Source organism: Terrapene carolina, unplaced genomic scaffold (assembly GCF_002925995.2).
Source record: "Terrapene carolina triunguis isolate 2854851 unplaced genomic scaffold, T_m_triunguis-2.0 Scaffold112, whole genome shotgun sequence".
Taxonomy (NCBI): domain Eukaryota; kingdom Metazoa; phylum Chordata; order Testudines; family Emydidae; genus Terrapene; species Terrapene triunguis.
This window is the reverse complement of record NW_020664463.1, coordinates 23,303,766-23,325,469: the sequence shown is the minus strand read 5'-3', so window position 1 is coordinate 23,325,469 and position 21,704 is coordinate 23,303,766. Positions and strand designations below refer to the sequence as shown.

Sequence of the window (21,704 nt, the reverse complement as noted above, 5' to 3'; positions counted from 1 at the left end):
ATTGTCTCTTGGGTGTCATATGGCCTAGATATTCTAGAAATCCTGAAGACTACACAGTTGTAGCTTCTAAGACCAGTGATGCTCTGATCTAGAGAAAAGATCTCTTAAAATTCTAAACTGTATTTATAAAGGTCCAAAGTGACTACCCATTCATACTGGTGTAAATCTCCAGTAACTCAGATTTGCACTGGTGTAACAGAGCAGAACTTGGTTCAAAGTCTCTAGAATACAGAGGGAAGCCCTGAAAACATCTAATTTCTAGAACCATTAACTTCTAAAATTCAAAACATAGACACTGTGGCATCTACACAGTCAAGAATGTAAACAAATTATTGCAACCTGCATCAAAAAATACCTTTTTTTTTTTGGTGTTTGGCACTCACCTGAAGGAACACCAGCGGGTACTGGGGAAAAAAGAGGCAGCAACATTAGAAGAGAGAAACGCACTCTCAGCAGTGTAAACAATGCATTAGAAACACAAAGCTTCTCAAGGAGAGCAGTTTGATCAATGACCTGGGAGCTCAGATCCCTGACAAACAATACTAATTGCTCCCTGCTGTTAAACTGTGTTAAACAGTTTAACAGCAGGGAACAAGGAGAAGTCAGCATTATGTGCAGGTCCACAGACCACAGCTTGATTACTACTAGAATAAGTGATTTAATACTAATTGCGTAAGGCTCACCAGAGAAATTGTGGCCCAGCCCATTACAATGAGGCCTGGCGAGAGGAAGAGTATAAAAGCCAGGTTGGTAATCACCCCATGTTTGCAACTAGATTATTCTCCAGTAGTCCCCACGTAGGGAACCCCCTCCCTGTCTGACACTAGCTCAAACTCTGCTATGGAATGGCCATACCTTAGAAGAGTCCCAGGTAAATTCTAGCTTGAGGGAGCCCTCACTACAAACAATCCAGTCCTCACAGTACATCCAAGAGGAGGCAGTGGTGCACTCCTAACAAACCAGTTTTCCTGTGCCATCCCTAGAGTGGAGGCTGCACGTGCACAGCCAGCAGAAGGAGCTGATAGACTCTCAATAAGGAATCGGCATTTACAACATTTCTGTGTTGGGCGGCCATTTTGCTGACACGGGCAGGGCTTTGTGCTCAGCAATTGGACACCATTCCCATCTGCCTTTAACACTGAGTTACCAGTTATTATTCTGGGTGTTACTCTTCTTCAGACACTTGACAAACAAGGCCCATGTATGTATTTGGGAGCTAAAGGAGAGACAGAACTTGGACAAGGATGGGGGGTGGGAGACTAAAACAAAAGGGATCTGAAACAGGGAAGACTCCTTCACATCCTCTCATACGTGTCTCACCGTGTCATTGAGTGGAATGAAATCCTCATTCAGGGTCACGATTCTAAATTTCACTGAGAGGGGAAAAGAAAATGGAGAGAATTTAGAAGATGGAGACCTATTGGCTATTTACCTCAGTCCTGCCCTGCAGCTCCCCTGCTATTCCTGTCCTGGGCTCCCCACACAGCTCTGCCAGTGCTCATCAATCCTGCCTTGCAGCCTTCGCTGCTATCCCAGTCCTTATTCACCTTTGTCCCTGCCTTGTATACACATAGGGTATCCATTTGTGAGTAGTATTGATTATGTCACCAGTACACACACAAACATTCACATGTACATTCCCAGCATGTTCACCTACAGATACTTGATGTGTGGCCTCCTGGAGTTTCACACTCATCACAAATGCTACACACTGTGGCCATTCAGAACTTCACAGCAGCAGCAAGGATATAATTCAGATCCTCCTGCTCCAAGAGCCCTGGCTCAGTCCACTTGAGCTAAAGGAGAATCTCCATTGACTGTTACCAGTATAGGGCCTATGACATACTGCTGAGCAGTTTGCACTCCATCCAATAGAGGGCAGTGAGGCTCACACATAAACTAGGCTGTACGTAGGGCAGCTATGGTAGGGGAATCCCTGGGTGGGGTAAAGTGGCTGTGGCTGGTGGTGTAGTGGCACATTGGGAAAAGGCTCAGGCTGGAAAAAAGCCTAGAGCGCATTGTGCTCTGGTGTTCCTAGACTAGTGGAATGGCCCTTTGTGACGGAATGCACCACTGTATTCACACCCTGTGCACCATTGTACAAAATATGCCTTGGGAGGTATCATTTGAAATCTAACAACTTGTTTGTTGGGAGCTACAGAAGCAAAGCATTGTGAGGCACCCCGGGTTGCAGGACACAGCCCCTCTTTGCTCTGGACTGCACCCTGGAATGTCATACCCTTACTGGGCTGTTCAAGCCAGCATGAGTTAAAACAACCTAGAGGCAATTCCAACTTATGCCGAAGGCTGAAATGACCCCCAAGGTTAGAAAAAAGGGTGGAACAGTGTTGGAAAACCACGCAGACGCCCCTTCTCAAGAGGATCTGCCCCAGGCTGTGTACAGGGGAAGGTGTATGTGAGTGGACACCCACACATAGGGGCACTACCTGATCCTAGTGGGAGCCCTCACCTGTCTGTCCTGGTTTGTAAATGGGCTTGTCTGTCTGGATGAAGGTGCCGTTGTTGACTCGACGGATCAGAACCTTCTTCTCCTCGTGAATATCGATCCTGCGGCCAGTGATGAACAGTTTGATGCGGGCAACCTCCTCGGTGCTGTTAGCTGGAAGCACAACCTGAATATGAAGAGAGAGAGAGTGAGCAGTCCCCAGGATAACTCCCTGGGGTCCTAGCTGGGAGCGGGGGAGGGGAAAGGAGAACAGCGGAACCCCCCCATCACCCAGTGGCATGTACTGAAAAGTCTCCATTCCCCAGATCCAGATTTAGCTAGGAACCACCAGGCATGGGCTTCATCCATTTCCTTACTGGCCAGGAGACTGCAATGGCAGGGAAAAGGAGGCAAGTGATGCCTCTGAGTCCTGGCACGTAGTAGGGGAAGGTGGGCAAAGACCCCAAGAGGACAGAAAGGTGGGAGAAGTTAGCAAGGAAGCATAGGGGAGAGAGAGGGCTGCAGTGTAATCAGCAGCCACTTCCATGATGCTAGGTCTTTAGTGTGGTGCTAGCAGGCAGCCCAGGCCATGTCAGTGAGTGGGAGAACCAGAGAGCCAGAGAGAGCCACAGGATCTGCCTGTGTCCAGCAGCCTCAATAAAGAAACCACAGCTAAGTCCTAGCTCTTTTGTAGATTCTCTCCTCCTGGGAATCAGCCGTGATAATGCAGCTTATAAATAACATGCACACACATTCTCTGGCTGCTGTCAGCGACCTCAGTCCCCACATCACACAAAGCACCATCACACTTTGGTACTAACTGGCCTCCTCATTGGTTCTCTCAGGAAAGAGGCCAGGGATGGAATGGGAGCATGGAGACAGACCTGTCCTGCTTTCCCACTGCAACGGGTCCTTCAAGGGCAGGGTGAGGAACTTTAGTGGTAGTGGTGAGTGTGGGAAACGTATTCACCCTGTACCTGACCTGGGGATAACTACAGAGTACAGCCTCAAGGGGCTACCAAGCCAACACCTTTCCCTGTGCTAAGATCCTTGAAGAGAGGGAAATGGAGGAGGAGTAAGAGCATTGGCAGAGGGAGGCTCACCTGGAACTTGCCACACTCAAAGGTATTTTCCTTTGTGATCTCTTTTCGCAACAAGACATCCTGTCCCCCAGAGCGCTCCAGCACCAGGGTCGCATAGAGCTTCCCCGCATTATAGTTGATATGCACACAGGCGGCCTGGGATGACGGGTAGTGGAGATCTGCAGGGATCACCACCATGTAATGTCTGCAGCAGGGAGGAAACAGCACAGCAGTGAATCAGAGTGAGGACTCAGCGAGAGGGACGGGCAACCCTATACACACACTCCTATACACACACGCTGCCCAGCAGCCGCAGGCAGGACAGTCCCTTTCAGGGCTGCGCTTTGACATAGTGTAAATGTCAAAAGCAATGGGGATCCCACAGAGGGGATTAGTTGACCCCTCACTCATAGAAAATGTCTCCTGCTGATTCAGGTTGGAGATGTCTCCAGGTTCAGTTTCTTGTCTTTACTCTTTTCTTCCTTTTCCTGGGCTCCCCTAAACAACTCCTCTCCCTCCTTGGTGTTTACACCCTCCAGATACCTGTAGCCTCTGATGGCTGCAGGCTAGATGGCCCAGTGATGTGCCCTAGTATGACAAGGGCAGGATGCCAGACTCCATGGGCCAATGGTCTGCTCTGGGAGCGCAGGAGACAGGATGTGTGACCTGAAGGATGAATGATCTGATCTAGTCTGGAAAGTGGTATCCCAGACTCAATGGCCCATTGGTCTGACCTGCTGTGGCAGGAGGCATGGTAGCAGACTAGATGGGAAAATGGTCCATCTGTTTAAGTTGTTCCCCTGATGACTGGGGTTGAAATGGAGTTTTGGCATCACTCACAGTATGGGTGAAGTGGCCGTGAAGTGCAGCAAGCAGCTTAGGGTGATGGCTGTCCACATCCTCCCAGGAGACTCTCAGTGTGTGGGGAGCAGGGGCTGAAATATTCCTCTTCCTCCAAGGTCTCTGAAGCTGCTGCTGGGTAATTTCTTTTGGGGGCAGCCTGAGCAAAGCGATGGGAGGGGGCTTTGACTCCCCCCCTTCTCTCCCTCGGTCTCCTTCCTGCGATTATACTCCTCAGCAGCAAGGGGGGTGTACCATACAGAATGTCCCTTAGCCAATGACAGCCTCCTGTATTGTGTCCACCAATCAGTACATGGTGTCCCACTCCAAAGTCCCCATAGAGACATTCGACCAAATGCTTTTCCTGGATAAACAGCTTGAATGTTGCTGCTCAGTGACCCGGGCCTGGTCCTGATCACCTGTCACTTGTATCCCTTTGTTCTGGCTGGAAATGAATTGCCCATTGTATTGCCTCCTGGGAGGGCTCCTCCTTGGAGCAAAGAAGGCAGTTATGCCATGCAATTCGGGCAGGGGGATCTGGATATGAGATATGGAGCCCTTCCCATGTTGGACACCTAGCCCTTCCCCAAGGCATTCTTGGGGTCCCTTCGGACTCAGAACTGTAGCAGCTGGAAGTTGTTCCCAGCAAACAGCTCGTCAGTGGGCTCTGTGAAATGATACAGCGAGTCCCAGTCCGTATCCTAGTGCCCCAAAGGAGAGCCAGCATCACAAGCAGCTCTACCTTGCCCCCTTGTCGACAGGCTCAGTGGAGAAGCCAGTGGTTGAGTGGGCCAAAAAGAACAAACAATCTTCTTAGCTGTAGGGCCCCCTCCAACCAAAAAAACATTGTAGCAAACCAGTGCTTGGGTTGCCTTAAGCCTGCAGTGCCTGCACAGTACCTGGAGTCTGCACACAACAGCAGAGTCAGACATTTTGCCAGCATTGGTTGTGCCAATTGTTTGCAATGCCTGGGATGAAGGTCTGCGCTCAGGTCCAGCTGAATTAGTGTCATCTAAAATAGTTAGTACCCAGCTTTGGTGGGAATTCATAAGGGTTACTGCTGTCCAGGGGCAGCTGATCCTCCAGACTCCATCACACAATGCAGTGCTTTGCAGTGGAAAAGTCCCTCGAAAGCTGCTTCTAACAGCACTGGGCACAATGGAATAGGTGCTCCAGGAGTCTGAGAACACCCTGGAGCAGCCAAAGCTGTAAGGCACTACTGTGTGTGGATGCACACAACCAGTTCTGTAAAAAAACTCCAGTGCGCGCAGTGCACTGAAACGCACAAGAATAAGCGAGACCACCAAACAGCACATGCCAGCAATGTCCTGGCATCCCAACCATGTTTCCCTTGCCCAGACGCATCCAGGGTAGGTGATCCCTGTAGATCAGAGTGAGACACATTGCTTGGCAGTGTGGGTGCTGGGTGGAGAACTTTGTCTGTGCTGAACTTGTTCTGGGAATACACTGAGTGCTTTGGTCTCTAGTGGCTGTTGATCCACCAGCTGCTAAAATTCACTCATGAAAACAAGAGAAAAAAATAATAAAGAAAAGATGTTCGGGAAGCTAGAATCAGGCCTGGCCTTCTGTGGACTGCCCAGCAGAGACTCTGCCTCTGGGTCTACAGTGAAGTGGAGAGAACGCAACTGGACAAACAAAGCAGCAGGGACAGATTGCTGCCTTGGGAACAGAGGCAATCCACTCTGTTCCCTGCATGTGCTTTAGGTGGCACTGACACCGGCACTGGCAACTCTCACCAGTTGCTCCCAGCCTTTACTTACTTGTTGGAGATAGACCAGTGCCAGGGCTTCCCACTGCAAAACCACAGGTAAAAAGGGATATTTAAATACCAGCTGGACACCATGGTTCCCTCTGATCTTACTGCATCCACAGCTGCCCTCTTGTCCCTGAGCCACTTGCTCTTGCCCTGATGCCTATAGCTGTCTTACTGGGCTGTGGAGCTGGGCCCAGTCCTGTTCATTAATACTACCACACATTTGGACCTTTAAAACTCTCAAGGTCAGGGACGGCCAATCCCTTGTTTTGGTTCAGCCCAGTATTCAGACAGGAGCCAGCTGTAGTTTGGGAGTCAGGTCTGAACTCCGAACTCCTGAACTTCCATGTGTTTGGAATCGACCCAATGGTTGGTGGGCCAGTGAGGATCTCTTGGGTTTGCAGAGTCAGAGGCTTGGAAAGCTCAGGCAAGAACCAGGCTTTTCCTCCCAAGCTGGCCTGTGGAGGCTGAACTCCCCTGTAGTCCCTAGTGTTGGGCTGCTCTGGGGTAGGGCTGAGACACATTGGTAAGGGGTAGCACATGGGGTCGAGAAGAGTTTGCACTGATGCTGCCTTTGTTCTGGGTGAAGATTTCACTGTACAGTCTGAGCTCTGGGTCTGCTGTCTGAGGTTGGGGGTGAAAGCTGAGGCTCATTCTCATTCCGTCCAAACCATTTCTCTCTGCATCCATAGGCACTACATCATGATGACAAAGTTACTTTCTCTTGGGGAGGACATATTCTCCAGATTCCATCTCTTCATAGAAAAGGGACCCCTTACATTCTGATGGCCGGGCATGTTGGACCCACTTTAAACCTGCCCCTTTGCCCGAGATCCATGATTCTCCCATGAAAACTGTCAGTGTGGATCTGTCACGAGCTAATAAATGACAGCTCATGGGGAGCACCAGCTTCCAGCACAGGTGTGAGTACCATGAATAGAGGGAGGCTGGGCCTGCACCTGCGAGAGCTCTCTGACCTGCCCATTCCTGCTCCGGCTGCTTTGTTTGCCCAGCTGTGTTCTCTGCTCAGTCTCTACCCAGTGTTCTGAGCCAGTGACCAAGTACACTTCACCCCCCTCTTCCAACTCGGTGAAAAATCTTGCCAACTTCGTCAAAGAGGAAATCCACAAGATCTTCCCTTCCTCCCTGAACTACCTTGTTTTGCTTAATATTAAGTGGAAACAACACAAATCATTTTTAAGAAACAGATTCATGATATTCTGGGGTGTATTATTGATTTTCTAATATGGTATTTTTTCTAGCAGTGAAGTATTCATGTACTTTTAAACTAATGTTGGGATCCACACACAGTTTATACTATCTGCAGCATCCATAAACTTTCACAGTCCACAATCTGGTAATTATAACTATGCAAATGTTCCTCTACAGCATCTCTCCACAGCCCCAGAGACAGCACTGGTACAATCCCATTCATGTTATTAACCCTCACAAATGTGCCTCACCCAGGCATTCTCCTCTAGCATGAAGATAGGCATTCAGGATACATGACCGATTCAATCCTTGACCTCTCAGCTGAGACTGCCAGCAAGAGGAGGGGGCAGGGGCAGCTCCAGGCACCAGCGCACCAAGTGCGTGCCTGGGGCGGCAAGCCGCGAGAGGCGGCCTGCCGGTCGCTGTGAGGGCGGCAGTCAGGCTGCCTTCGGTGGCATGCCTGCGGGAGGTCCGCCGGTCCCGCGGTTTTGGCAGCAATTCGGCGGCAGGTACGCCGAAGCCGCGGGACCGGCAGATCACACGCAGAAACGCCACCGAATCCGCGTGACCGCAGATTGCCCGCAGGCGTGCCGCCGAAGGCCGCCTGACTGCCATGCTTGGGGCGGCAAAAAACATAGAGCCGCCCCTGGGAAGGGGTGCCAACTAACCACAGCCCTACTAATTTACAAACACAGTAGGTGTTTCACTGGTCCCCAGCTGGCTCAGAGTTTATGTAGCCCAAAGTAGCTTAAAACCCTCTCCTTTGGTCTGTGCTGCATGTCTAAGAGATGCAACATAGAATATGTCTGTTTATCACCTCTGACTCACTCTCCTCCCTAACTGTCTCCTGGGTGATCTGCCCCTCTCCTCTGTTCCGGCACACAGGGAGGAGGATGTCAGATGGAAGTCGTGCTCACAGCAGCAGGCCTTGCCCCCGTTCAGCAGGATTCCTGAGCTGTCCTTGCTGGGCTGAGGGACCAGGGATGCCCCAACAGCTCCAACTGTGAGGGTCGGTTATCGGCACTGGGTGGGTGGGGGATGGCCACAGGGTGCATGTTGGATTGCAGGGCAAAGCGCAGGCTGAGCTAACGCTCCCCGCCCCAGTAGCCATTTCCTGGTGAATTTTTGGGGTGTCTGATTATTTTTGATCATTTTAATCTGGGAATTTTCCTGAGTCTGAAAAGAATGAAAATAAAGGGGAAAATCATGGACCTGGGTGCTGTGGTATTTGACTGGGCTCCAGAACAACTGTCACCCCAGAGATTTGGGGGGAAACTTTCCCTAGGGGGACAGTGCGGCTGATGCTACTAGTGTGACCCCAACATGCACCTCCCCTTCACTCGGCACCTCCAGCCCCAAACATTGAGTGGTTCTGTAAGAGAGTAATAATGGGCCCTTCTCTGGCCCCTTCCATCCACAGGTCTCAAAACACTTTGCAAATATGAATAACTTATACCCACCCCACCCTCCTTGTGGTTATTATCTCCGCTTCTAACATGGGGAAATGAGAGCACGGAGAAAAGTGACTCGCTCAAGGTCACTTTTCACTCAAAGTCGGGGGCAGAGCCGGGATTAGATGTAGGGCTCTTGCCTCCCAGTCATGTGCTTTACTCACAAATGTTGAAATGTGCCCTGCACTTGAAATGTGCCCTGGTTGCTGACGGTTTAACGTTTGGAACTAGAATGTTCTTTCAAGAGTTTGTATGTAGGTATTTTGTTCTCATTACTGATATGTCTTTGCTGCAGTGTAACAAAGATGGTTTTTATCAGGGATGCACAGGGCCCTTCACTCCCCATGACTGTTGATCCAGCAACATTCACAAGGAAGGAATTCACTAAAAACATTCCTAGAAAGAAAGACATGACAGTGACGGGGCCCTGCTGGGCTCCAGCCCGGCCCGTCTGGCTACACTGAGATCACAGTGCCACTTATGTAACTCAGTCAGTCCCTGATTGCAGTGGCGCTCCTCCGGCTTTACACTGCTGTAACTGAGCGCATGGGCTCAGAAAGCCACGTAAAGGGTGGAGAACATGCTGGGAAAACAAAGCAGCAGGAGCAGGAACAGGCAGGTCAGAGAGTTCTCTCAGCTGCAGACCCAGCCTCCCTCTGTTCCTGGCACTGACACCTGTGCCGGGCGCTGGCCCTCCTCAGCTGTTGTTTATTGGCTCATGACAGATCCATGCTGGTGGTTTTCATGGGAGAATCATGGATCTCAGGCAAAGGGGCAGGTTTAAAGTGGAGCTGTTGGCATCCATCCCTCAGAGCATAAGATCTCTTTTACAGAGAGACAGAAGCTGGAAAATGTGTCTCACTCCCTCTGCCACCTCAAGTGAAAGTAACTTTGTCTTCATGCTAGAGTACCCAGGGGTCGAGTGAGAGAGAGTTTGGAGTGAATGAGAACACATCTCAGTTCTCACTCCCTAAACTCAGACAATGGCCCCAGAGCTGAGACTGAACCCATGAAACCTTCACCTGAAACAAAGGCAACATCAGTGTAAACTCCCCACATACATGCTATCCCTTGCCAAAGAGTCTTCTCCGTGACCTGGAGCTAGAGAGTTCAGTCTATATCTACACTGCAATAAGACACCTTCAGCTGACCCGTGCCAGTAGACTTGGGTTCTCCATCTAAAGGCCTGTTTATCATGACCCTCCCACATCGCAGGATCCTAGAGCCCAGGCTCCAGCCCGAGCCCAAATGTCTACACCTCAAATAAACACCCCCTCAGCCTGAGCCCTGTAAGCCAGAGTCAGTTGTGGGTTTTTAATTTCAGTGTAGACATACCCTCTGTGGCCCATTAATCCTTGGTTCTCTGCTGAGCCCACACACAAAGAGGCTGAAACCAATTCAGAAACCTTCATCAAAATTGAACTCCTCCCCTGCAATTTTGGCCCAACCCAACCCCCTAAACTTTAAACCCCAGACTAGAACAGCCACATGTAACGTATAAAAACAACAAGGAGTCTGGTGGCACCTTAAAGACTAACAGATTTATTTGGGCATAAGCTTTCGTGGGTAAAAACCTCACTTCTTCAGATGCATAGAGTGAAAGTTACAGATGCAGGCATTATATACTGACACATAGAGAGCAGGGAGTTATTTCGCAAGTGGAGAACCAGTGTTGACAGGGCCAATTCAATCAGGGTGGATGTAGTCCACTCCCAATAATAGATGAGGAGGTGTCAATTCCAGGAGAGGAAAAACTGCTTCTGTAATGAGCCAGCCACTCCCAGTCCCTATTCAAGCCCAGATTAATGGTGTTAACTTTGCAAATGAATTTTAGTTCTGCTGTTTCTCTTTGAAGTCTGTTTCTGAAGTTTTTTTGTTCAATGATAGTGACTTTTAAATCTGTAATAGAATGACCAGGGAGATTGAAGTGTTCGCTTACTGGCTTATGTAGGTAACCATTCCTGATGTCCGATTTGTGTCCATTTATTCTTTTGCGGAGGGACTGTCCGGTTTGGCAGAGGGGCATTGCTGGCACATGATGGCATATATAACATTAGTGGATGTGCAGGTGAATGAGCCCTTGATGGTGTGGCTGATTGGTTCCTGGGTTGGAACCAATCCCTGTAGCAAACCTCGTTGCCTACTCTGTCCCCATATCTACTCTGGCGACACCATCAGAGGACCCAACCACATCAGCCACACCATCAAGGGCAAGGAGGTAAACAAGTGAGCACAGACATATCCCGTCACTGGCTGCCCTCACAGGAACAACAGGATTAGGGTAGGTACCAGGCATACACGCCAAAAGACACCCAAAACTGCAATTTATTATTAACTCAATATGAAAATTTATTATATGAACATAGCCCCATGATGTGAGATTGACCCCTCCTGCATTCTCCCTTTGGGTGCATCCCCCAGATTCCTCTCTTTGTAGCCTCCCACCCCTCTCTCTAGGAGAATGTTAAAGGGGGTCACCTGGCTCTGAACTGCCCAGGCCCCCTGTGTATTCCCTTGAGATTGTCTAGAAAGGAAAGGAGAAGGGCCGAGAGCCACACAGAAGGCAGAGAGGAATGTAGGTTTCTTCTGTTCAACCTATAACCTCTTCCTTCCCCACCCCCTTACTGGATAGATGAGAGGTTTAATTGATGCATTCTGGAGCTGAATGTGAGCAGTATAGATAGAGACTCTGTTCCCCCTGGGCTCAGAAGTTAAGTGCAATGAAAGAACCAGGAATTCCTGTGAGTTACACCAGGGACAAGGTGTCTCTGTCTCGTCCCCTGAAAAAGAGGGGGGGAAAGTAAGTTTATACACATTTCCCTAGTGCCTTTCATTCTGAAGGGTCTTAAAGCACTTTACACTCAGGGGCTGAATGCAGCCACTTCTGGGGTGGAATGTAGCAGGTGTTTAGTAACACGGCAAAACAGTTTAAGAGATGAAAGAAGTTGCCTGTTCTTGTAAGTAGTATCATGGGATCTTTTATTGACCACAGCCAGTCAGTGTTTCATTTCATCTCACAGACAGCACTTCCACCAGCACAGCAGCCCTTGGCATCATGCTGGGGCACCAGGGTAGGTAGTGAGTCAGGAGGAGAGCACCCTCTACTAGAGGGATAGCTCAATGGGGGGGGAGGGATAGCTCAATGGTTTGAGCATTGGCCTGCTAAACCCAGGGTTGTGAGTTCAATCCTTGAGGGGGCCACTTAGGGATCTGGGGCAAAATCAGTACTTGGTCCTGCTAGTGAAGGCAGGGGGCTGGACTCAATGACCTTTCAAGGTCCCTTCCAGTTCTAGGAGATGGGATATCTCCATTAATTTTATTTAAATTTTAAAAAAATCCCTTACACCACTCCCTGTAGCACAGCGCCCTTAGCATCACATTGGGGCAATAGGCTAGATTCTAACTCAGAGGGGAGAGCATCTCCTGAGCCACCCGTAGCACCGCTGCAGCACTGTGCACCCTAACACACACTGGGGTCAGTCGTGACTCAGATGGGAGAGGACCTACTGAGACATCCATACAGCTGCCTGCAGCACAGAGTCCCCCCGGGATTGGGATCAGCACTGACTCAGAGGGAAGTACACCTCTACCCTGATAGAACGTGACCCGATATAACACGGGTTTGCATACAACGTGGTAAAGCAGCACTCCAGGAGATCAGCGCATCAGCTCCCAGCCGCAGCGCTCCGCTTCCTGCTGTTGGTGAGTGCAGGAAGGTTGGGGAAAGGACGCCCCCCCTACTCACCTGCGGCGGGAAGCGGAGCGCCGCGGCTGGGAGCTGGTGGGGTGGAGTGGGCTGGGGCTGGGCTGCTCTGCTTCCGGTGAATGCGGGACCTTTCCCCAACCCCAGTGACACGGCTGGGACCGGGGCAAGGAAAGCAGAGCGGGCTGGGGCCACGGTGCTCAGCTTCCCACCGCAGGTGAGTACGGATGGCATCCTTTCCCCAACCTCCCTGCACTCAGCGGCGGCAGGAAGTGAAGCGCCGCGGCTGGGAGCTGGCAGAGTGGAGCGGGCTGGGGCCGGGCTGCTCCACTTCCCACTGCTGCCGGTGAGTGCCTGTCAAGGGGCGGAGGGGTGTGGATAGGGTCGGGGCAGTCAGGGGACAGGGAGGCCAAAGCAAGTTCGATATAAAGCGGTCTCACCTATAGCATGGTAAGATTTTTTTGGCTCCGGAGGACCGTGTTATATCAGGGTAGAGGTGTACCTCATTTCTTCACCTCATGCCTATGCTTGTATTAGTTGCACAATAATGGTGCATACTACTCCATGAAAGCCATGCTCACCTCACTGGCATGGATCTGTATATTCCACTGTCGCCTGCTCATCTGTAACAGAAGAAAAAGACAGACAATTACTTTCAGCATCAGACAAGCTGGGGAAAAATGAAGAGAAGACCGATCCCTAGATGAACTACAACCCTCCCCCAGGTCACAGAAGGTACAACCATGCTTTGGTTGGCAGAACTTTCCAACATCTTCAGACTGTACCATTAGTTGAGCAAAGTAAGGAATGGGGGAGGAGACTTAATAATAGTTTAAAATTAATATAAGCAAATAAATGTTAGTGTGGTGGCAAGATTTTATTGGCATGAATTTGGGATGGATGCATCATGCAGGTTGTCTCAAAAGACCGTTGATTAAATCTTTATCCCGAACATCACCCTGAGGTATCATCTATGTACCAGATGTCAGAAAAATCTACTTTTGAAATGGTCAGAGAATTTTTGAAAGTATGACTGGCTCTATTTTTTGTATCCTTCTGCCTGTAAATCAAAGTGTCTTAGTTACCTTGAATCACATTGTGCAGGGGCAGGGTGAGAGGCAGGGGCGACTATGTTTTTTGCTACCCCAAGCATGGCAGTCAGGCGGCCTTCGGCAGCATGCCTGCAGGCGGTCCACGGTCACGCGGATTCAGCAGCGTTTCTGCGGGTGATCTGCCAGTCCCGCAGCTTTGGCGTACCCGCTGCCGAATTGCCGCTGAAACCACGGGACCGGCGGACCTCCCGCAGGCACGCCGCCAAAGGCCGCCTGACTGCCGCCCTCACAGCGACCGGCAGGCCGCCCCCCGTGGCCTGCCACCCCAGGCATGCGCTTGCTGCGCTGGTGCCTGGAGCTGCCCCGGTGAGAGGAGAAAAAAAATAAAAACCAAACATGACCTAAAAGAGCTTTTCTCTAGGAGATCTCAGGACCTCCTAGAGCCAAGGATGTACTATCTCCCTTTCCAATAGTGTGAGGCTCAGCTGTGACATACTGGACTTTAAAGAGATGACATTTTTATAGCCGAAAACCTGCCCCTGGTCAAGGACTGAATTTTACTCTCCAAGTTTTCTGCATTTACTTATATTTGTATTTTGGAGGGGAATTCCACATGTTGCAGGGGGAGGAGTAGGAAGCATTTTGCTAGCAAGGTGATTTTATTTTAAAGGGGGCACTACAGTGCATATGGAACAAATACATAATAATCCCTACAGGTGCATGAAATATTCACAGTAGAGGTGAAACTACTTCATATGTGAGACTTTTTGCATTTTGTCACCCATTCAAAACTGGACCCATTCTGCTGAGAAATACATTTTAAAAAAAAATCAAAATACTTTTGCCCTCAGAAGGATCTTTTTCACAATGGAAGAGAGCTCCTTTCAAGCAAAAGGAAATTTACATTTTCTGGGTTTGGGGGAAAAATAGCTGTTTTACTGAATTTCACACACACAAATCTGGAAATCAAAAGGGTATGAAATCACCTGAAATGAAATAGCCAAAATCTGCAAAGTTTCATTGACAAAACTGCCAGTAATTTAACACAAATCATATCCTAACCTACCTGGCTGGTAGTAATCATAGACTTTGACCACTGCTGGCTTCAGATCCTTCACTAGAATGTCTTGGCTCATGGTGAAGGAGTATGTCTGAGTCTCCTTATTCAGCTGGGAGAGAGAAAGAAAACAAGGTCTGGTTTGGGCATGCACTACAGAAGCTCCCCCACACCCCAACTCTGTCAATGCCCCTCAGTCCTGCCCTGCAGCCTCACTGCTGTTCAAATCCTGGGCTCCACACACAGCTTTTGCAGATGAACTTCCTATTGATGCACCTGGAGGGCCCTCTGCTGTTACATTACCAGCAAGACATGAGCAGACACACGTGTGCTGAAATCAGGGGTGTTCTGTTTTTTTAACTATAGACAGAACTGGCTATTGAGGCAGTGGTAAGATTTTTAACTCAGGATTTCAAGAATGTTTATCTAGCGATCTATGAATGTGTTAGATACCATGGTATCTATCTGAGCCCTGAGTATGGACTGTAGAAAGAGTGGGATCTGTCCCGTAGCGACAGGCACATTCTCTGCCCTGCTCTTATCTAATCATTGCTGCTATGTTGGAGCCCATTGCTCTTGTTTATTAGCTCTGGTTCTTTCAAGGATGTTTTCCAGGAAAAGTGAGACTTCTAGCATGATCTGAAAGCAGAGCTTTTCTGATCCCTGAGGGAGGGGGTTCCAAAGCCGGGAGGTTATTCTTGAAAAGACTTTCTGGCTCTTGATTGGTCATGGTCGAGGAAGAGCATAGCTGCCATGGTCATTCCCTGAAGAATGGAAGGATCTTGATTTAACAAAGCTCTTAAGGGGACAAGCCCAGGTCAAGTCAGCATTAGAACCTTGAAATGGATCCTGTAGCAAATAGATCCCCAGCATAATAGACTTAAGTTCATCCTGCTCAGAGACGGGCTTGCTCTGTTACGCACCAGCTCTGGCTTCCTTGAGAAACATTTGTCTAGATTCACGCACAGTGAGTGACATTTTGAAGATGGGCTGGATTATTGCCTGCTTCTGAGTGATAGGTAAAGTGCCTTCTCTGAAGGAGGCTCAGCAGTGGGCCAAGCATTTCCCCACCGGCTTTGACCAGATGAGAGACAAAGGAGCAGGTCACAGGTGATGGCACAGTTCTCTCTCAGGTGCCTTCTAGTGTCCTTGACAGAGACACTAACTCAGTTCTGACACAGCGAGAAGAACGCTATACTTGCTGCTCCAGCATGTAGAATGCTTGTCCCCACAGGCTGTCAGGGCCTCACTCCATCTTCTCAGCAAAGCAGGAAGAGGGTTCTTCAGAATTAGTCACAATCCCCCTGAGGTGCGTGGTTTGAAGCAGTGGTGAAGAGAACACAGCCTGTGTTTATGAAGCAGGTCTAAACCAGCACACTTATCTCAGCCAGAATCTGATGAAGGTGATGGTCCCAGAGACAATTTTGTTTACTACAGTCACCACTGTGGCATCATTACAAATGTTTTCATTAGACTGCAATCGGTATGATTTGGAGCCAGTTCCCTCCCTCCCTGCACTGGCACTCCAGCCACCAGTCTTGGTGTCAATTCATCTAAGAACCATGTTGGCCAATGTGGGCAGAGTGGTAATGGCAGTGAACATTTGGACGCCAGTGGGCCAATTGTCACAAATGGTATGTAGCCATAGTGTTCTGTCAGATCACTGACCCTTGGTGTGGGGGGAGGTGGCGGAGGGTTGGAAATATACAGAGCACGTTGGGTTTAATGATAGTAATAAGATCATCCCTATGGAGCTAAGTGAGAGAGTTCCTGACATCATTATGGAGGGAGAGAGAAGCCCAGGATAAGGCTGTGATGGCTAAGTCTCCAAGATCCGCTTCTGAGCTGAAGATTGGATCCAGTATGTGACCAACTGAATATGTGGAATTGGGGAATGCTTGGAGAATGAGGTTCTGAACCAAAACTGAGGGGAAGGGATGAAATCCCAGAGTTTAGGAGACTCCAGCAGCTGGCATGACACTCAGTCTCTCATACAGTAGGTAGCTGTCAGGGGGTCTGTAGACCATACTGGAATTGTCCCAGATTAGCATGCTAAGGGAATGCATACGAACTTTTGATTTAGGGGGTGAACCTTGCTTGAGTCTGAGGCTTGATGCAGACAGTACAATCATTCCTCCTGCCCCTCGTTTGCCAGTCCTGGGAATAGAATGAGCTGGGTAGCCAGCTGGGTGAACTGAGAGGGTTGGCAGTGTCTCAGAGATGCACAGGAGGATGGGACTCTTGTCTGAGAACAGGTCACATCCTCCAGTTTAAAACTCCCATATAAATTGTCTGGGACCCTTGACACTCACTCAGGTCCACTGGGACCCAACTCTCTCACCTGCTGGTACGTGACCTACCAATTAACACCGACATCGTTTGTTTAGAAGCTACAAAGCTACTACCTTGTTCCAGCACTGACCTGGTCCAGGTAGATGGTGAGATCCTCAGCCCCAATCTCCACTCTCTTCACAAATGGCTGCTGCTGGAGCTGGAGACAGGGAACTGCAGCGTTAGAGTCTCACCCCAAACACCCAGCTCATTCTCCCAAGAGTCTCACCCATGGAAGAAACTTTCTAGGGATTGGGGGTGTGGGAAAAAAAGTGTTCCCCACCTCTTGACCAGAATCTCCTCCAATAGCCCAGCTCATTCCCAGGGAGTCTCACCCACACAGGAGTGAATGGGAAACAAGCCATAGGGTTGAGGGGGGTGAGTGTTTAAAGTTTTATGGGGTCAGGGAGCAGCAGAAAGTACCCCCAGGAACTAACTTTCACCCCAGGGACAGAGCCAATGGTAAGTGCCCGCATTGAGACCATAGTCTACGCTGCCTGGCTGTTGGTTGAGTTGGCTTCCATGTAACACATGTATCTGGTCACCAGGGACAAGGGGCCAATGGTTATGGGAAGTGACTTACAAAGTAGTTGGTGCCCCGGACGGGGTAGAATCCGGACAGGATTTTCAGCTTGATAATGACCATGTTGGAGGTGCCACGGCTCCCCACATAACTGGAGGTGAAAGACAGGAGGTCATATAGGTTACATCCACCTTAACTCTGCCCCTTTCCCATCTTACTGCCTCTTTTCCTTCTGCCCTCCTCCATGTCACCCTGCTCCCTCTATTCCTTTCCTCTCTCTAGCTCCTCACTCTCACCTGACGCTGATGTTGAGGGACAGGAAGCGAGGGAGTGTTTGCTTCTCACACTCGTCCTCTCCTGCTCTCACGCTCAGGATGAAGGTCTCTGCATTCTTTGAGGGAGGCACATTATACCTCAGAACTGTCTAATGGGAGAGACACAGAAATGTACCCAACAAATAGCGTCACACAAGCCTGCAAGAGACTGTATCCTTGCCACTGCCCCCAAGAGGATCCTGAGCTAGCCAGTGCTGGCCCACACTCCCCTGACCTGGTGCCCCAGAGGTGAAAGGATCCATACCCCATTCCGCAATCCCTCCGACCTGAGGCTCCATTAGAACCAATGCATTGGAAGTGAAAGTCTGTATATCCCACTCCCTCATAACCCTGAGCCAGGCAGTGCCCCCTTCCATGACATCCTCCTGGCCTCTCTCACAAGAGAGCCACCACTCACCTGCACATACACACAGCCTGTGCCAGCTGCTTGTATGGTGTAGTTTCCAGGAATGTCAGGGAGAGGCTGCTGCTGCAGCACCAGTCGGTTGGTGGCCTCCACGTGGAAGGACTGCTGGAAGTTCTTTCCCGATTTCACTGTCACAGAGACGTTTCCAGATTTGATGAATGTCACTGCTCCATATCTAGCAAGAGCTTGGAGGGCAACTACAGTGTCCTGGGAACGGAAAAGCAGTCACGTCACTGAGTGCAGATCCACTCCTCAGGGTGCTAGCGCAGGGATTCCCCACGCCCCTCCATTAGAGCTCAAGAACAACGGGATCCTTTCCCCAGGACATTAAACAGTGGGATTCAAGCTCCCAGCCCCACAGTGCAGCGGGATCGGTTCCTCAGGGAACCAGAAGCTGGATTCTCAGACAGCCTCTGAGCTTAGTAAGACTCTAGCACAGAGATTCAGCCCCCAGCGGACATCCCAGCCTGTTGCTCTCCCTGACTAGACATGGTATCTGGCTCTGAGAGAAGCTGGTTTGTTACCTGGGTAGAGGCAAAGCCCCCATAGGCATTCTGCTGCCTGGCCAGCCATGCCACAATGCCAGTGGCAGAAGCAATCTCTTCCTTTGACACTTTTTCCGTAGCGAGCAGAGCCAGTAACACATAGGCTGTCAACTCCACATCCACAGACTTGGGCTGGGACCAGCTGTACTCAGTGGGAGGCTGGGCTGCTTTCCTGCTCCAATGTATCTGCCCTCCTGAGGGAGGAGAAACAAGAACAGGACTTGGTTGGGTCCAGGACTGCAAGCCAGGTTGAATTTCATGGTTACATCCCTCCTCATGTGGGACATTGAAAAAAGTCCCTTCCCTAAATCTGGGTGGGCAAATCCTCCTCACAGGAATGCTATTGTGTCAGTGTACTGAGTGATTAAGTGGTATTCATGATAGAGATGCCAGATCACATCACTGCCAAGGTCAGAAGAGAGGGATCATCCATGCTTTCCAGCAGCCAGTGTGATGCAAACATGTTACATCATGATGCAACATCAGTAAAGCCAGTTGATGGATGGGAACGAGCAGAATTTAAACACGAGACTAAACTGGGACAAATCAATGAGGGGAAATCATCCCAAACACAGATACTCTCTGGGGACAGAACCAGTCTGGCAGGGACAATGGACAACAAATTAGATACAAGTTTGCAGAGTGACAGGGCTTAACAAAAAACAAAAAAGCCAGTACGGTTTTGGGTAACACATTCACATCCCAGAGCAGAAAAGTGCTAATCTCCCTCCACAGGGGGATTGAATCGAGATTATTACTGCTTTGGGCACCAAATTTATAGGATAACTATATTGACAAACAAGCAACAGAGATTATCAGGAGGCTGGAGGGAGGGATTTATGAGGAAAGAGCCAAGACCTACATTTTCAAGAGCAGCCACTGATTTTGGGAGTCTCAGCATTTTGATGCCTGACTTGAGACACCTGAAACTTAGAGGCCACTTTTGAAAATGTAGGCTTAAGTCTGTATCACTTAGCTAAGAAATGATGAAGGGGATGCAGGGACTTGATAACAGTTACAGTGCACTAAGGAGGAGAGAAATTACTTAGAGTGGTGCAAGGGGATATGACTGAGGAGGATGGAATGAAAATAAGAAAAAATGTATTGTAATGTAGAAAGAAGGGGCAGAAGCCCCATTGACTGGACAAAATGTTAGAACATGTGCTGCAAGGACCAATCTTGCCTAAGCTAATAGGGCTTTTCCACCAATAATTTTCTTGGTTCTGTGGAAAGCATCCTGGCCCTAAGTGTTGGTGGAATTTGTGTTATAGTCATGGGAGTCCTAGTGCTTAGAGTCAGGCAGCTTCTTGCCCCATGGTACCTGACTTGATGGCCTGCTGGTCCAGCTTGGTGAGCAGTAATTGCCTTGTCACAGTGTCTCCAGCCAGCGAGTAGACATACGCCAGCAGTGCCTGGGTGTAGATATCAGTGGCATTGGAGGAAGCATTTCTGAGGCACTGCAAACTGTTCTTCACCATTGGGTCCTGGAACAGGAAGAAATATGGAGTTCACCTAACATAGGAGATGGAGCAGAGAAAAATGGAGACAACTCCACAGTGACCAAATCCTGACATGGTCATAAAGATTGTGTATGTTGTGGCCATAACTATCCACTTGTGCATGACAGAGAAACAGCTGGGCCCATGGAAGCATTAGAAATAAGACAAGAGGCGAGGAGTGAGCGAGGGCGTGCACAGGCAGCACTATACTCACAGCAAGTGGCTCTTCTGCCTCCAGCAGTGCGATAGTGATGTAAGCAGACAGAGAGATGTCGTCATTTATCCCACCCTGCAGATCACAGTGAGAGAAAGAGGTTGGTGGGGAATGAACCTCCCAAATGGTAGCTGCTATGTGGCACCTTGTGATAGAAGGTACCCATGACCACACCTCACACACTATTGTAATATCTTTGTACAATGTATGCCTTGTGAGATACCACTTGAAAACTCATAATTCCTGCTCATTATTGTCCTGGTAAAATACATATGGCAAAATTGTATGGTAAGTTAAGATTTCCCTGTATGACATCATTAACCCACGTGCCAAACCACAGCCCTACTGAAGCTGAAATTGGGGGTGGGGGGAAGAGAGAAAGAGAGAGAAACAGGTCTGTCTTAAACAAAGGAATGTGTGATCTGCTTAATTTGCATTTAAGCAGTAAACAGTCATCAAGCAGGAAGGGGAGAAAAGGAAGCTCAAACAGGTGACAAAAAAGCAGCATGGAATAGCTTCCCCCATAGACTTTATCTCCTGGTACCCAGCTGGAAATGTTTTTCAAAAGGCAGATTGAAATTATATGAAGGAGGGGCAAACACCCCAAGACACCACCACCCCTTCCTGCCCATTGCATTCACGGCACCTGAAGCGACAAAGCAAAGCATTTGTTGGTTTCTGGGAGGAGGGATCCTGACCTCAGAAGTTTGGTCAGAGAGACTGGTGAGAAAACTTTGCTTTGAATTTATCGTAATTTGTTACATTAGGCACCAGTTGTGTTTCATCTTTATTTTCTTATAACCATTTCTGACTTATGCCTAGTTACTTGTAACTCACTTAAAATCTGTCTCTATGTAATTAATAAACTTGATTTATTGTTTTGTCTAATCCAGTGTGTTTAAATTGAAGCGTTTGGGAAACACCATTTGGGGTGGCAGGTTGTGTGTGCTATTATTTCTATTAAAGAAATAAACGGCCTTTATATAAACTTGCATTATCCAGAAGAGGGCTGGGCAGTACAGGACATACACTTCTGGGGGGAAAATCTAAGACTGGGGTGAGCTGGGGTCACCCTGAAATATAACCTAGTCTGGTAAGAGTGCGCACACACACAAGTTGGTGAGCAGTCCAGGCTGGAGGCTACAGCAGCAAGCATAGGAGCTGGAACTAGGGGTGCAGATTAGAAGCACCCCCTGGCGTGAAGTGGTTTCCATCGGATACAGGGTTTATAGTT

The 21,704-nt window shown here is 49.2% G+C and overlaps 2 protein-coding genes across 2 annotated transcripts in view; both read right to left on the bottom strand.

The window, feature by feature from the left end:
* The window catches only part of LOC112113122 (alpha-2-macroglobulin-like protein 1), a 36,188-nt gene extending 31,761 nt beyond the window's left edge, over positions 1-4,427 (bottom strand). The window contains exons 1-5 of the mRNA XM_024209307.1: positions 4,369-4,427; positions 3,550-3,733; positions 2,471-2,633; positions 1,321-1,373; positions 384-404 (exon numbers count right to left, since the gene is read on the bottom strand). Coding sequence (XP_024065075.1) covers positions 384-404; positions 1,321-1,373; positions 2,471-2,633; positions 3,550-3,733; positions 4,369-4,427 — 480 coding nt within the window. The remainder of the gene's footprint in view (positions 1-383; positions 405-1,320; positions 1,374-2,470; positions 2,634-3,549; positions 3,734-4,368) is intronic.
* A 6,831-nt stretch (positions 4,428-11,258) lies between these two features.
* Positions 11,259-21,704, bottom strand: part of A2ML1 (alpha-2-macroglobulin like 1) — a 29,602-nt gene continuing 19,156 nt past the window's right edge. Inside the window, exons 25-34 of the mRNA XM_024209312.2 lie at positions 20,471-20,545; positions 20,079-20,241; positions 18,737-18,951; positions 18,204-18,419; positions 17,768-17,895; positions 17,532-17,622; positions 17,040-17,108; positions 14,627-14,729; positions 13,090-13,131; positions 11,259-11,585 (exon numbers count right to left, since the gene is read on the bottom strand). Coding sequence (XP_024065080.1) covers positions 13,091-13,131; positions 14,627-14,729; positions 17,040-17,108; positions 17,532-17,622; positions 17,768-17,895; positions 18,204-18,419; positions 18,737-18,951; positions 20,079-20,241; positions 20,471-20,545 — 1,101 coding nt within the window. The 3' untranslated portion in view covers positions 11,259-11,585; position 13,090. The remainder of the gene's footprint in view (positions 11,586-13,089; positions 13,132-14,626; positions 14,730-17,039; positions 17,109-17,531; positions 17,623-17,767; positions 17,896-18,203; positions 18,420-18,736; positions 18,952-20,078; positions 20,242-20,470; positions 20,546-21,704) is intronic.